The sequence below is a fragment of the Trematomus bernacchii genome, unplaced genomic scaffold (assembly GCF_902827165.1).
Source record: "Trematomus bernacchii unplaced genomic scaffold, fTreBer1.1, whole genome shotgun sequence".
NCBI classification, from domain to species: domain Eukaryota; kingdom Metazoa; phylum Chordata; class Actinopteri; order Perciformes; family Nototheniidae; genus Trematomus; species Trematomus bernacchii.
In genome coordinates, this window is record NW_022987517.1 from 33438 (window position 1) to 49401 (window position 15964).

The 15964-nt window shown below is 39.7% G+C and overlaps 1 protein-coding gene across 2 annotated transcripts; it reads right to left on the reverse strand.

The window, feature by feature from the left end:
- Positions 1-216: 216 nt before the first annotated feature.
- Positions 217-15910, reverse strand: LOC117471560 (adhesion G-protein coupled receptor G2-like). 2 transcript variants are annotated; one of them, XM_034116660.1, is made up of 14 exons: positions 15550-15910; positions 14875-14942; positions 12938-13156; positions 11501-11669; positions 10232-10391; positions 8655-8777; positions 8394-8516; positions 5889-5928; positions 5688-5782; positions 5389-5504; positions 4479-4747; positions 3855-3960; positions 3090-3418; positions 217-635 (listed from the first exon to the last, which is right to left on the reverse strand). In XM_034116660.1, exons 2-14 carry the CDS (start codon positions 14930-14932, stop codon positions 523-525), a joined length of 1920 nt encoding a protein of 639 aa, XP_033972551.1. In that variant the 5' UTR covers positions 14933-14942; positions 15550-15910; the 3' UTR covers positions 217-522. The 2 variants fall into 2 exon arrangements, with proteins under 2 accessions (XP_033972551.1, XP_033972558.1); XM_034116667.1 differs by lacking the exon at positions 12938-13156 and having other exon boundaries at positions 15550-15909.
- Between the last annotated feature and the right edge of the window lie 54 nt (positions 15911-15964).

The window sequence follows — 15964 nt, forward strand, 5'->3', positions numbered from 1 at the left end:
CCTCATTGTTGTTTAACTGAATTATCAGAGAAATAATTAGATCGACAATGTGTTGATACAAATAAAGAATATCAATATCCTGTTGACTAAATCTCCAAGATAAGAACAATTTTGAAAAGAGGAAGTCTCTATAACAGTTACACATTTCCTGTGGAAGAGAAACCAGACTGCCAACAGACACTATTTTACAAAGTTACAGTAGGAGCACACATAAAGTTCACTCTTGGAATATTTTTTATTTGTTAGTTTGATTTTATCAAACACACATTCGCAATATTGTACAGTAGGAAACAGCTTTACTTCAATCTTACTAAAGCTTAACAAAAAAATGAATGTAAAAGTTACAGAGAACCATGTTTACATCAAACATTTTGGGAATGTTTTAGCCCAACATGTCGAGAGGTTGACATGCAGGAGTTTCTGTTTCTGAGATGGTTACATAAAAGGAGATTACCAGAGTGTCTACGCTATCTATGATGACATCAGGGCTTTTTCATCCAGACCAATGGCAGGAAAGGGGATCTAATCAAATTTGACTGCTGAAGACTTGGCAGGAGTGGACGTCAGTCTCTCCTCCATGTCTCGCTTCCTCTGCTTCCTGGCTGACAGGCAGATCCACAGGAAGATAAAGAAACCTTGACAAGAGGCAGAGAAATGATAGAAGCATTAATGGAGTTACAAGAAGTTCATTAACTTATGTTCAAAATGGTCAACACATTGCCTCAATTGCCTCTGATTTCACAACCCCCCCCCCCCCCCCTCTGTTATTACTAATTATCCCTTTCCTCGCTTTCCTGCCTCATCTTTCCCCACTATATCCCTTTATCTCTCGCACCATGCATCCCTTCAGCGCCCCCCATATATCCCTTCAGATGCTGCATCCTTTCCCCCCTACATCCCATTAACTCTAATCCCTCCCTTCCTCCTACTCATCTTCCTTCCCTCCCTACTTCCATTTATCCCTCTGCCACCTACATCCCTTCATCTTTTTTTCCTCTGAGTACTTTTTGTCTTATTATAGGTAACATCGAAGGGCTTGTATTTAGTTTGGGCAGAAACATGGGATCCTACATCCTGTCCACTCTCCATCCCTTTATCCCTTCATCCCTCCCTACATCCCTTCATCCCATTCTCCCTACATCCCTTCATCCCTCCCTACATCCATTCATCCCTCCCTACATCCCTTCATCCCTCCCTACATCCCTTCATCCCTCCCTACATCCCTTCATCCCATTCTCCCCTACATCCCTTCATCCCTCCCTACGTCCCTTCATCCCTCCCTACATCCCTTCATCCCTCCCTACATCCCTTCATCCCATTCTCCCTACATCCCTCCCTACATCCCTTCATCCCTCCCTACATCCCTTCATCCCATTCTCCCTACATCCCTTCATCCCATTCTCCCTACATCCCTTCATCCCTCCCTACATCCCTTCATCCCTCCCTACATCCCTTCATCCCTCCCTACATCCCTTCATCCCTCCCTACATCCCTTCATCCCATTCTCCCTACATCCCTTCATCCCTCCCTACATCCCTTCATCCCATTCTCCCTACATCCCTTCATCCCTCCCTACATCCCTTCATCCCTCCCTACATCCCTTCATCCCATTCTCCCTACATCCCTTCATCCCTCCCTACATCCCTTCATCCCTCCCTACATCCCTTCATCCCTCCCTACATCCCTTCATCCCATTCTCCCTACATCCCTTCATCCCTCCCTACATCCCTTCATCCCTCCCTACATCCCTTCATCCCATTCTCCCTACATCCCTTCATCCCATTCTCCCTACATCCCTTCATCCCTCCCTACATCCCTTCATCCCTCCTTACATCCCTTCATCCCTCCCTACATCCCTTCATCCCATTCTCCCTACATCCCTTCATCCCTCCCTACATCCCTTCATCCCTCCCTACATCCCTTCATCCCTCCCTACATCCCTTCATCCCATTCTCCCTACATCCCTTCATCCCTCCCTACATCCCTTCATCCCATTCTCCCTACATCCCTTCATCCCTCCCTACATCCCTTCATCCCATTCTCCCTACATCCCTTCATCCCTCCCTACATCCCTTCATCCCTCCCTACATCCCTTCATCCCTCCCTACATCCCTTCATCCCATTCTCCCTACATCCCTTCATCCCTCCCTACATCCCTTCATCCCTCCCTACATCCCTTCATCGCTCCCTACATCCCTTCATCCCTCCCTACATCCCTCCCTACATCCCTTCATCCCTCCCTACATCCCGTCCACTCTCCATCCCTTTATCCCTACATCCCTTCATTTCACATCCTTCCCTCCCTCTCTTCAACATATTTCTCTTTCTACTACATCCCTCCTTACCTATATCCTTTCATACTCTCTCCCTCTGTTTCCTCTCTTCCATTCGTTGAATCTGGGGCCTACTTTTTGTCTCATACTGGGGACTCTCTGGTTGTTTGTATTTCGTTGGGGCAGAAACACACCTGAGATCCCTTCCACCTTTCATCCCTCCCTCCCTTCTTGCCTTTGACCCTTTATCCCTCCCTGCCTCTATCCCTTCGACCATCCCTTCCTCGCTACATACCTTAATCCATCTATCTATACACCCCTGCCGACATCCCTTCATCTCTCATCCATTCCTTTCTCCCACTCATGGACCCTTACTTCTGCTCATCCATTCATCAATCTACCACCACATGCCTTCTCACCGAGTACCCTTCGTCCTCTCTTCCTGTTTCCCGTCTTCTCTTTCTATTTCATCTGGTGCATATTTTTTGTTTCATTGTCTGGGGGCTCATATTTAGTTCAGGCAGAAACACACCTGAGATCCTTCCTCCCTTCCTCCCTACTTCCTTGTATCCATTCACCGCTCCCTGCAACCCCTCATGTCTCACCCCTCCCTCCATCTCTATGACCTTTCATCCCTTCCATTCATCACTTCACCACTACACCCCTTCTTCCCTACATCCTTTCATCTTCTCTTGGTACTTCCCCTTACATTTATAAGTGCTTAACATCCAATACCTTCTATGAGTATATCTTGAATTGACATATTGTTGTGGATTAGTCCTTGCTAGTGAAAATCTGACAGAAGTGACAGCAGACCTTGAGTGGAGTTGAGGATGCAGAACAGGTAGAGGATGGGGAGGTTGACATATCCTGATCCCAGGAAGGCCAGGCCCCAGGTGGTCCCCATCAGGCAGGTGAGACCCATCACAGTGAGGCATCTCCTGCAGGTCTCTCTGACCCTCTGGGAATCTCTCACCATCTTCCCCTTAGTCCCTTGTCCAAGCTTCGAACTGACCTGAGACACTTGTTTCATCTTGCAGATGTTCGAGGCCACTGTCAACAATATGCCAGAGTTGAAGATGAATATGAGAGTGAAATACACCAGGTTCAAGGAGTAGAAGTACGAGTCATCTGTGATCCAGCAGCTGTGGGAAAGACAGACTACATTCAGAATATAGTTTAACAGCAGATAATGCAGGAGACATAAAGTCAAGTGTACCATAACACACAGTGCACTAAGTGAGGGTAGGTCTGTATGCGTCTCTCCATCCAAATCATTTGAATTTTAAGGCCTTTTTCATTCAAATTCAAACTTCGATTCTACTTTATACACTTTGTGTATCATGTCATATTAATAAGAATTGATAATTTCTTGTCTAATGTACGAGATGTTGTGAAGCATTTGGTGTGAACATGGTTAACACCTTGTAACACAAATGCACCATGAACATACACATTATAAATATGACACATGTTATCATACTCTGTGATTGTGATGGATCACAATTTCTTTTTATAAGCCTTTCATTTATATTGTTTGAAAAAGCAAGTTTTTACTAAAAGCAGATATGATGTACTTACATGGCGTTAGTTTGGTTAGTATCAGCCAAAGTCATTTCTGTGAGTCCATAAAACTGTTTAAAATCTCTCATTCCCAAAGAGACTGCCACGATTATACCAGGGATCCCTGAAACACATACACACAAACACACTTGCGGTAAATGGCGTTCGATGACAGAAAAAATAATAGTTTTATTTTTTTACAATCCAACAATGTTCAGATGTCATAACATTACATGTCACTTGTTAGACGCTTTTATCCAAAGCGACTTACATACTCAATAATGTGGGCAATCCCCACAGGAGCAATTTGGGGTGAAGTGTCTTGCCCATGGACACAACGACATGCTGACTGCAGTGGGGTTTGAACCTGTGACCCCCTGATCCGAACACCAACGCACAACCCACTTATTATTATCATAAATAAGGCAAGCATCACAGAGTCTATATTCTATTTCATTATCCTATGAAAGCTATCCTCTGCGTCAGTAGCCGACTCTGGGTTCGGTGGGTTTCCTCAAGAAACGTTTATTTTATTAGTCTGGGGCTTCCTGTTCCTGTTCTGAGTTTAACTAATGTTAGTCATCTGACACTGATACCACACCAGCACGTAGTAAACACAGAAGTTTCTCCTGCAGCACTCACCCCATCCAGCGAGAGACAGTTTGACCATGTAGTGTTTGAAGTAGGTGTTGAAAACCTTTATTAGCAGGAGATAAAGGTGAAGTGCCTCAATGGCCATCCAGGTGAAACAGCAGAGCAGGGAGTAATGCATGAGAGCCGCCACAAACACACACACCCAGTCTAGCTCTATTTTGGCCCCCCACTCGGTCAGCAGGAAGGTTGTGTTGAGCAGAAAGAGGGCCCCGCTCAGAGAGACATGGATGGAGATGGAGTAATCCATTCTGTGGTTCCTGAGGAAGTGATAGGAGAAGAAGATGCAACAGTTATTTCTGTCAAACTGGTTCTTAGACTGGCCTTAAAGAAATGTAGTCCAAACTACTCCAAAAACAAATGTGCCACTTAAAGATTAAGATGTCCGTCAGAGCTTTTACTATCTGCCTAGTGTGATCTAAGACATACATTATTGCGTCCCAAAGCTGCATTCACATAACAAACTGAGAATCGTCTTGGCGCTGACGTTTCCGTTGTGTTTCTATGGCAATCCACCCGAATTGGCGGAAGCGATATCCTTGATGTCGTACCCTATTTTCCTGTGTCTTTTTAAATTGAAATAGCTAATGACAACAACATTGAAATGGAACTAGTATTGAGCGAGAAAGCCGCAAAATGATAATGGTACAAGATAATGGGCTGCAGACAGTTGAATTGTAACGATACATGATTTTGGTTCAATAATAGTGATTCTATCAATCAACCATCTATTATTATCGCTAATTCTTCAAAATAAAACTTTTGTTGGCATATATAACTTATTTCCAACAATGTGGATGTGATGCAACACACACAATAGTCAAAATCTTGTTCATATGCCCTGTGTATCTGCCTCTGTGTGTATAGACAACATAGAGTTTTATATAATACATGTACCTACCGACTGAAGACGTATATCACGAGGGACAAAGCAGTGAAGAATGCAGACAGGCCGCAACCGATGTAACTGATGATTGACAGGATTTCCCAGTGAATTTTTGCAATTGGGTCTCTCATCTGCAGAAAAACAAAGAATGGTGGAAATGATTTGTCACTTATATTTGAAAATGTACCAATTCAGAGACTGATTTATCATACCTGGTTAATATAGTACTGTAATAGTTATGAATAAAGAAGATCAAAGAGGATAAATAAATGCGTGTCTTGACAAATCAGTAAAAGAAAAAATGGTTTTCCTACCAATAAGACTGCAAAGGGTGTTGCATGGTTACAGTTGCAAATAATGTAAGTTTGGCTATTATTGGTCTCACATCCGTCTGTTTTCCAGAGGAAATCTGGAAATGTGAACATTATAAATAAGACAACATGCAGTGTTATCCAAACATCATCCAAACAGTGAAATACAACATATTTATAAGCAAAAACTAATATACAACCTACCCTTTTCATCAAAATAGTGACACTGTAAGTATGTGTCATTCTGTAGGAATAAGAAAATACAGATTTGCATTAGAGTTAATAATGGTACATGCCGCCCAGGCTCCAACAATAGATTAAAGGTGGGCTTAACAAAAAACAACGATCAAAAACAGTTTTATCAATTATTTGAATTCCCCTTTAAAGCTAAATTGTTAAGTGTGGCACTGTTCTGAAAATAAATGAGAACAGTTCAAAATTATGCCACAAAATAATATATACTATTATAAAACGGACAAGTAAAATCAAGCAATCTGATTGGTTCTTACCCGTGGTATACTGAGCGTATACCACGGGTAAAATTGTAAGTTACTTTTCACAACAAGTCAGTATCCCTCCGCGTCTGAGAAAAACTGTATACAGTTGGGCTGAAAAGCAAAGGGGTTGTCGACCCTCCGCTTCGCGTCGGGCCGAACCACGCCCCTTAGCTGTGATATAATGAGCATATACCACGGCCTGTCGTGAGCTATTGCTTAATTATATACTTATAAAACCCAAATGTAGGGAAGAGACTGGTTGAATGTGATGCGCGACAAAATTAACAAAGTGATTTTCTATAATTCCAAAGAACTTCAACATGCCTAATTACGCCAGCATGTTCAGTCCACAACACTTCACAGAAATGCAAAATATCATGTGGATATGTCATTCTTCTGATAAGTTATACACCAGAAGCTCTTTTTGATGGCAAAAAGTAAAGTTACTCTGGCAGTAAACTTCATTAAAGGTCCCATGTCATGCTTTTCCGGTTATTACCCGTCCCCTTGTGTGTTATGAAGGTTTGTATGCATGTAAACGGTCTGCAGAGTCAAAAACCCTCAAAGTACACCCTGTAGGGAGTAAAACTCTAACACAGAAAAGACCTGTCTATGCTGCGCCAGAACGCCTCGTTCTTTTTCCATTGTTTTCTTCCGAGGACTTCCTCACACACACACTCAATCTTTTCTCAGCTGCAGCTCCACCAATTTCTCCTCCCTGAGACGGCGGGACGCGGCGAGGCTGTGAGTCGGTGTGTGAGCACACACACAAACTCCCAGCCAGGCTGCGGGTGTGTGTGTGTGTTCGGGCTGGTTTCAGGCTGGGTTTCGCTGTGTCTCACTGTCTCGCAGACGGCCACTGGGCTCATAGGGACGGGGGGGCAGGAGCTTCAACAAGCCGTTTAGGACAGAGAGTGAATACACATACTATACCGAGATGCTGTATGAGAAACCAATGTGAGTTTGGAAAATTGCACAATATAAATCTATTTTAGTAGACCTCAACAATGGAATTATGATCAGTAGAAATGGCCATGACATGGGACCTTTAAATAAAACGTGTGCATAATCATGATCATTGGACTGAACAATTAGTAATTTATTTCATTGAGTAATGTAGGGTTGTTGTATATCAGGGATCACCAACTACATTTGTCCAAGGGCCAAAATTATTCCTAGAGACACTTTCGGTGGCCAGCGATTTTTATATATAGCCCTGAATTTTGAAGTTGTTGACCGGGGGGGTGGTGCTAGTGGAGCACGCTCATGTACTGTCAAGTCGCCGGAGCCTCGTAGCGGGGGCTACTGCGGAGCGCATAAAGCAGACTCTTCACGCTAACGAAGGATCACTTCTTCTTCAGGGCAGGGAAGGCTACGCAGTACGCAGGCTACTGTCCCGCAGCTGCTGCCTCTCTGTTGGACTCTGGTACTGCACATTACTCACGAGACGTTGTAAAAAAAAATTGAGTGGGGGGCGACTGCACTAACCACTCCGCCAGCGCCACAGCGCGTGCCGGATGAGAATGTCTGTCGTGCCAGATTTGGCCCGCGGGCCGCCAGTTGATAGTCACTGTTGTATATCCTAGGTCTTTTGGTTTCCTTTTTATAAAGAAGAATACACACTAGCACCCTCTGATGGTTGGGAGAGTTAATTTCTCTTAAGCAAGTTCTGAATGTCTTTGATGTCTTGGAAAAGTATTAGCATCAGAATAAACTTAAAGTACCACAAGTAAAAGTAGTCATTGTGCAGATTGGTTCATTTCAGAATAATATATATGATATGTTTTCTAATTATTGATCATTAAAGAGTTATCAAAGCTGGTAAAGGTGCAGCTAATTTTAATGACTTTGTATACTGCAGGGTAGCTTGTGAATCTACTCCAGGTGGAACTACAGTCTGATTTAAGAGCTGATTATATTTCACATCATTAATCCAAATCTGTAAAGTAACTAAAGGTATTACATAAATGTTGTGGAGGTAAAGTACACCATTGACCTCTGAATTGTAGTGGGGGAGAAGTACATAAAATGGAAATACTCAAGTAAAGTACAAGTTCATCAAAATGGTACTTAAGTACAGTACTTGAGTAGATGTACTTAGTTACTTCCCACCACTGATTGCGTGCAACCTTTTAGGCGTGGCTAAGCATTTATACTGGCGCGTGACAATCAAAGAGAGTGAAGACAAGAACTTGTGCAAAGACAGACTTACATCCAATGTTGCGTTTGGAGAAATACCGAAAGTCATGGTGATTGGTGTCTTCAGATTCTGAAGGTGATGTTTTTCCTGGAGCTCTATCCTGAGAACCATTGATGAGATCTCTTCCTGTTTGAACTGGGAAACAGTTTCTCTTTATAAATGTATACAGTTCATATATTCAAACCGATAATGAACAAAGATGACCATGATTCAAGCATTAGTGTTTTAGGACTACATGCACAATGCAAAAAAAAAATAGGATAAAGGTTATACTTGGAACTGGCTTCCATGCATGTAGCTGACAAGCCCAATAACCCTCTCGTCCTCTGGGATGGCGCGCAGGGCATTTACAGGCAGCCAAATGTCAGGGATAAACGACGTGTTCTCCGGCAGCAGCTAAGAGGGGTTAAAAGAAGATGAGGTTAACACTAAAAACGGACAGAAAAATCCCCGTCATTGTAAATCTGAAGATGGGTCAACAAGGCTTGTAAACTGAACGCAGTCTAAGGCCACATCAGCGTAACAAAAAAAAAATCAAGGACTCTTAGTCATCCCCATTTATGATGGCATTATTTGGAGGTAGCCCACTTTACACAGTATCACCTTCTTGGAATCAGCTTAAAGATCTCCTATCATGCTATTTTTAGGTATATATTTAGGGTCTCAGAGATATAAAAATATGTAAAAAACATGTCGTGTTTTGCTCAAAATACCAAACAGATTATGCATTTTAGACATCCCTCATATCCCTCTATTTAGCCCTGTTAGAGAAACGCTGATTCTGGGTCCTTAGCTTGAAAAAAAAGAAAAAGAGGAGGGGGAGCTTGTGCCTGCTCAGAATTCTACAAGATACAGCTAAATGCTGCCGTGATTAAAGGCCATATCATGTTCCAAACCACATCAAGGATTATTTCTGAAACAGTATGGAGCTCAAATGCTTTTTCTCTTGCAGGTTTACCACAAGGTGAGTTCCTTTTTTTATTTCATGCTATTATACTCTCTCCAGTACAGGTTAGCTCAGAGTGTTAGCGATGCTTGCTAATGTAAACAAAGACCATATTACTTCCAAAACACGTCGCGTATTGTTTCTGATACTGACGTTTCTGATAGGGCCGTCGGTGTAAAGCCAGCCCACATTTCCGATATTACATCATATCGGCAGCAAATCTGGATCAGCTCCGTTGTACCCCCGTTTTTAGAGATTTGGGTACGGAGGAAAAGAGGGAGGGTTTGGTTTTTCTAACCCTAACCCTGACACACCGGGGACACATATTTATGTATAAAAGACATCAAAAACTGCATTTTGCATGATAGGAGACCTTTAAATCTAAATCTAAATATGGTGGTGTTTCCCTTGTTATTATACTCTCTAATAATAGGAATAATAATAATAATAATAATAATATTATTATAATAATAATAATCTCATTCATTATCTCTGGCAGGACTAAACCTGGGGGGGGTTTAATAATAATAATAATAATAATAATTATTACTATTATTATTATTATTATTATATATATTTCTAACTATTTTCATTTAATTATTGTTTTAGTTGTTTTCATTATTATCATGATTATTATTAATGCTATCTTTTCCCTATTAATTTGTTTAATAATTGTTCGGGCTGCTATTTTATTTATTGTGAATTATAAAGAAAATATCAGAATTTAAGGCATACAATAAGACGTGTTTTTTCCTTTGTTTTGTTTTACTTATACTGCATGTAAATAAATTAGTTTTTGTATTTTAAGCAAAGAACATTCAAGGACAAACTGGGTTAGTAAAAAAAAGTAAAAAAACCCATTTCCTCTGAACTCCTCAGCAGCATCTTATCACAGCGTGTGTACCTGCGGAGCGTCTATCTTGAAGGTGAGGTTGGCCTCACTGATGTTGGCCTCACTGATGTTCACCACATTCAGAGACAAGGCCTTCATGTCGTGGATCATGGAGTCTCCTGGCTCCAGCTGGGTTGTCTCGATGATGTTACGGATTATCTTGCATTCCGCTCTGCAAGAACACATCAACCAATTGTACGAGTCTTGTTCACAGGGGAAACACTCTTAGAGGAGACCAGGAGGGACAACAGCCCTGTAACCAATCATATTTATTGAATGGTCAGCTGATCCATTGGGACATTAAGATTAGGTGTTTTGGAAACAGCATCACTGGTAATATTAATAATCACATGATTACATCATTGTTTTCCTGTAGATTAGGCAATCACATTCCTGTAGACACAGGAATGACATCACCAACTGCAGCGCAGTAGTTAATAATATAAATTCCTAATGAAAGAAGATGATGTGTCTAGGTCCTGAGTCAGTACATTATAAAGAAAGCACTTTGGTAACTTCATTTCTTTATAAACCAAAAGGCTTTCATTATTTTACATTTCAATTATAAAAAAGATATACAACTATAACGTTATCAGTATTGTTATTAGTCCTATAATATCATCCTGACATTACCAAAGGAAATTACTACTAATTTAATTTTGAACATTCATTCGCTTTTTTGCCCTTACTCTATTCTCTCAGTAATACAAAATAAAGTGTTTTGTCTTTATGTATCATTTTTGTATTAGTTATTACGTTATCAATGTATCTCTTATCAGCAATCAACATCAGGAGGTTATCTTATAAACTACTACTTCTTTAAATATACAACAGCTGAGGTGATATTATTAATACAATTCATGGGGATATCCCTTTGATGAATACAATGTATCCATCCTCGCCCCTCTCTTTGCATCCTTGTGTTGAGCTAACATGAGAGGAAGATGCCAATATAGCGCTTTTACTAGTCATTACTATAACTTGTCATGTTTGTGACTGCAGGTATAGGACCGTGTGGCAAAATGTTATTTTTTCTGTCCTCTTTTTACCCTCTAGGAAATATATCCGGATCAATTATGTTGAAAGACAGACATTGTCATCATACCTAGAGCCATGGCTACACACAGTATAACAGAAAAGTGTACACACTAAAGATATTAGGCTGAGATAGATGCACACACATGCAAGCACAACCAAAAACATGACCCCCCCCCCCCCCCAGGTTTAGTCCTGCCAGAGATAATGAATGAGTTTGTGTCCAGAGCACACACAGGGTCTCACCTTATATAGGCTTTCTTGACTTCACTGTTGGAACCGAAGAGCAGTGGGCATGAATCCCTCACGTAGAAGAGTGTCATCATTTCCTTCTGGTCAGACCTTGCTCCACTTAGCTTATTCATCAATGGCAAGACGAAATTGTTTATGCATGGGTACAGATTGCACATCATATCTGCGAAGGGAGAGGTGAGTCAGAGTCAAAGCAAGAGACACTACAGGTTAAAACACTGTTTTTTCATACATCGCTAAATTTTGAGTCTTTGAGATGTTTCTATTCATACCATGTCTTCTTTCCTACAAATGGAATGCATTCCAAAGTTGTTTATTATATATTATAACTAACTTTGTCTGTCACATCTGAAGATTCCTCCTTATTTCAGCAAAAATAAGAGTTGGATAATGCCTTATTGCATATTTAAACATAACATTTTGTGGAAATTAAATTTGTTTGTACAATAGGATTGTACATATTCTTACCCTGCTGTTAAGTAGTAGTAGTACGACTGTTGTTAATAACTGATAACTACACATTAATATTGTATGGATCCAGTAGTAAAGGTCCAATGCTGCCCTCTATTTCTTTGGAGCAGGAGGCTGGGAACAACACATTCCACCTGCATTTTAAAGGGGCCCTATTATGCAAATGTTCAGGTTCAGGTTCATATGTGGATTTAGTGCTTCTACTGTGCCGTGTTTACAAGCTTTAATGGTCAAAAAGCTCTTTATTTTTCTCATACTGCCTGTGCTGCAGCACCTCTTTTCACCCTCTGTCTGCCCCCAAGCCTATCACGTACAATGTGTTATTGTACGTGATAGCAATAGCAATAGAAGCACGACTGTTTAATAGTGATGTCATTATGTTACGGAAGTAAACAAAGGAGTCCAATGGAGGAGTTTCAGGCAGGAGGGGGAGAGTGAAGACACTCCCTCTGGAGGGACCACAGGGATTTTAGCCTTTGCAGAGCCTTTACATGCACTAAAACCTATAGAATACAGGAAAAGGAAAACACTCAAAAGCATAATAGGGCCCCTTTAAGTAATCAACTGGCATATAACATAATCTTTAAAGGCAGTGTTCTCCTAGTGTTGTTTTCCTAATTTGAGGGAGACATCTCTGCTACAATCTAAATAACATGCAGGCTTTTCAATTTAATTTATTTTACTGTAAAAAACCTTTCCTTCTAATATGTCAACAAATACAAATATATTATTTGGAACCTGGCTTTATCCAATGTTTGGATTAAGGTTCCAAAATTCTAATTGTAAGAATTGCAAATAGTCAAATATGTATTAAGACAATGTCTCATTTGCATATATTTAAACATAACATTAAAAAAAACGGTAACAAAAGAGAAATGGTCTTCATGTAAGATCAAGAAACACTACACACAGTATGTGTGCTTCGTTCTGAGTGAGCGGTCTGCTTGAGACTGCACTTACATGATGTTAGGTTAAACTGTATTCTGGGAGGATCTGTCTCGTTTGTCACTATCGCATCCAAACAATGAGATGATCCATTAAAACACATATTCTGCTGGGACTCGCAGAGGAAGATGCAGGAAGTATTATTGTATGTGCAGTTCACTGATGTCTGCCCATCCTCAACACGAGCACCCGTCAACGTAACGTGCATGACTCCGTTTGAAATGTTGAGACAAACTGAAAACACAAGAAACTCACTTTATCTTCCTGTTCCTTATGACAACACCTAAGATATGCCTTTTTGTATTTTTTAATACGCAAGTAGTTGTTTTACTGTATGAAAAATAAAACATAGGCAACCACATTTTAAAATTGTCATTTTATATTTATATTGTGTTTTGGGGTAAAATTAAAAAAAGCTCCAGAGAGATCCTTTTTTACGCTTATGGCAATATCAATCCAAACAAATGGATGGCTTGAATTTGGCTTGGCAAGTGTTCTCCTTACTTTTTACCAGAGGTGGAAGATGTATTCTCCTACTTAAGTAAAAGTAGAAATACAAGAGTATAGGAATACTCTGTTACGAGTAAAAGTTCTGCGTTCAAAATGTTACTCAGGTACAACAGTATAACCATCAAAAATAAACTTAAAGTACCAAAAGTGAAAGTATTAAGTATGCAGATTGGCCCATACCAGAATAATATATTTCATATGTATTGATTATAATTATTGTTAAATTAATGTGTTTGTCATAGCTGGGAAAGGTGGAACTAAATGTAATGATTGTATTTACTGCTGTGTAAATTGTGAATTTAATAAATACATGTAATGAAGACAAATATGTACCTCTAAATTGCAGTGGGGCAGAAGTACAAAGTTGCAGAAAATGGAAGTACTCATGTAAAGTACCTCAACATGTTACTTGAGTAAATAAATGTATTTACTTTACACCGTTGCATATTATTGTAATACTGTTGTCATCACAACGCTGCAAACCCCTGAAATCCTATCTTTAGTTGTTCTTACCCTTTGGAGCACAGGGAGTTTAGTTTCTTATTTTCAAATGTAATCCCTAAAAAGTTGTATCTATCTAATGTATCTATGCTTCAAATTAATTTATGAAGCACAATGTCATGTTTTTTACACAGTAGAGTGACTAGTGATAAGGGTACATTGAAAAGATGAAGAGGTACATTTAATTTTAGTCCTCTACTAGAAGGACAATCATGTGGCTTTGAGCTCAGTTCTGTTGTATTCTGCTGTGCTACTTAACCCACTGTGTGCATGGTCCAATTAACTACATTTAAACAATATTCATTTTCTGAAATGTTAGCCTCTTTGCATGTCTAGATTATAATGTGGAACGTTCATTGCACCTTTAAACCTGATTCTGATGCATTGCAAAAATCATTTTTGCTGCAGTCCACTGACATGGTTTTGAATCTGAGACCACTGCAGCATTATCAGTTCCTCTGGTTTTACTATTTATAGGTATGTGTTTGAGTAAAATTTACATTTTATTATTTTATTCTATGAACTACTGACAACATTTATCTGTGTTGGAATTCAACAGACACTGGAATTGAATGCCATACATGTAGAGATTGAAGAAAAAATAAGGGGTGGTCTCTTAATTTGTTCCAGAGCTGTATATGCTATCCAATTGTTCCCTTCCAAATGTCATAAAAAGGACATCTCTAGAGCAGGGAAATCCATCCTTTTTTGGGGGGTATGCCTCTGAACCCCCCTAGCAGCCTGATTTTGGCCTCTAGTATTTATACAATTCTGCATACGGCCATAGCTGTGTGCTATTTGAAGGCTGTTATGACCATAATATTTTCTATTTAATAAATAGAAAACAAACACAAAAATAGCTGAACACTAATTTTTTAAAAACCAATTTCAAAATGTTCTTTGGTGAATAAAACCTAGAATAATGAACCTGTCTTTCATACCTTGGTCAGCAAGAGATTGAGATTGAGGCAGCAGCAGTAACAGCAGTAAGGGAACCATCTTACTTTCTCTGTGACAAAAAAACAACAAATACAAATAATTGACATTTGAATGCCAATATATTCAGTGTAAATCAGCAGTAAGTCAATCCACAACCCTTGGTGTTCTTTCACTGTTCTGTCTATGGCTTCAGAACGGAGAAAAAAACAAACAGATCACCACTAAATCAAAGAATTGTACTTGGTTTTAACTGTTATGTAGTTTTTGGACTAATTAAAGCAAAAAGTGAATTCCGTTTTTCTAAATAAATTTTTTCCCTCATATTTCTCCTAAAAACAGAGAAAATATTGTGTCAATTCTCATAATGGTAACACCAGAACATTAAACACAACATTTAATGTAAACAAGTACAAATAATAACAGCGCAATAGCTTTTTATAGTGTCACCTAATATCAAGGGCTTAATAGAGTAACATTACAGTAACAAGTTCCATCATAAGGGACATTTGAAGTCCTAAACCTATATTTTGAATGTCCTATTTTTCTAGTTACAATAGTTTTACCAACATTTACATAAACTGTTTCTGTATTTCATCTTTCAACTTTGACAAACAACTACAAAATATCTTAATACCCAAAGTGCCCAATGAAGAAAAGATAATGAAATAGGTACTTACAGTATTACTCTGTGGACATGGGACAAGTTCTCGTTTCCTCTGAATTGACCGGTATGAAGCAGACTCGCTTGTGAACCATTCCGGAGAGGTATTCTAATGATTAGCTTAATGTCCCAACAATAGTACTTGTGTTCGGCTACTGGATGTATTTGTTTTATGCAAATAGTGCAATAACGTTACTGAAGGGGAGTTTGTTTCATGTATGATGTCACAGTCTAAATTCCACTGCTACAGTACACCAGGTGTTTCAACAGTCATGTTATTTCATGTAGAATAACCTCATGGAAAACCACTGAAGGCTTCCAGGTTTACACGTGTGTCTCAGCCTTTATGGAAGTAGTGAATGTTAAAAAAACTGCATAGCATAACCACAATATGACCAGATATATACATACATGCTGACACTGTGAAGAGC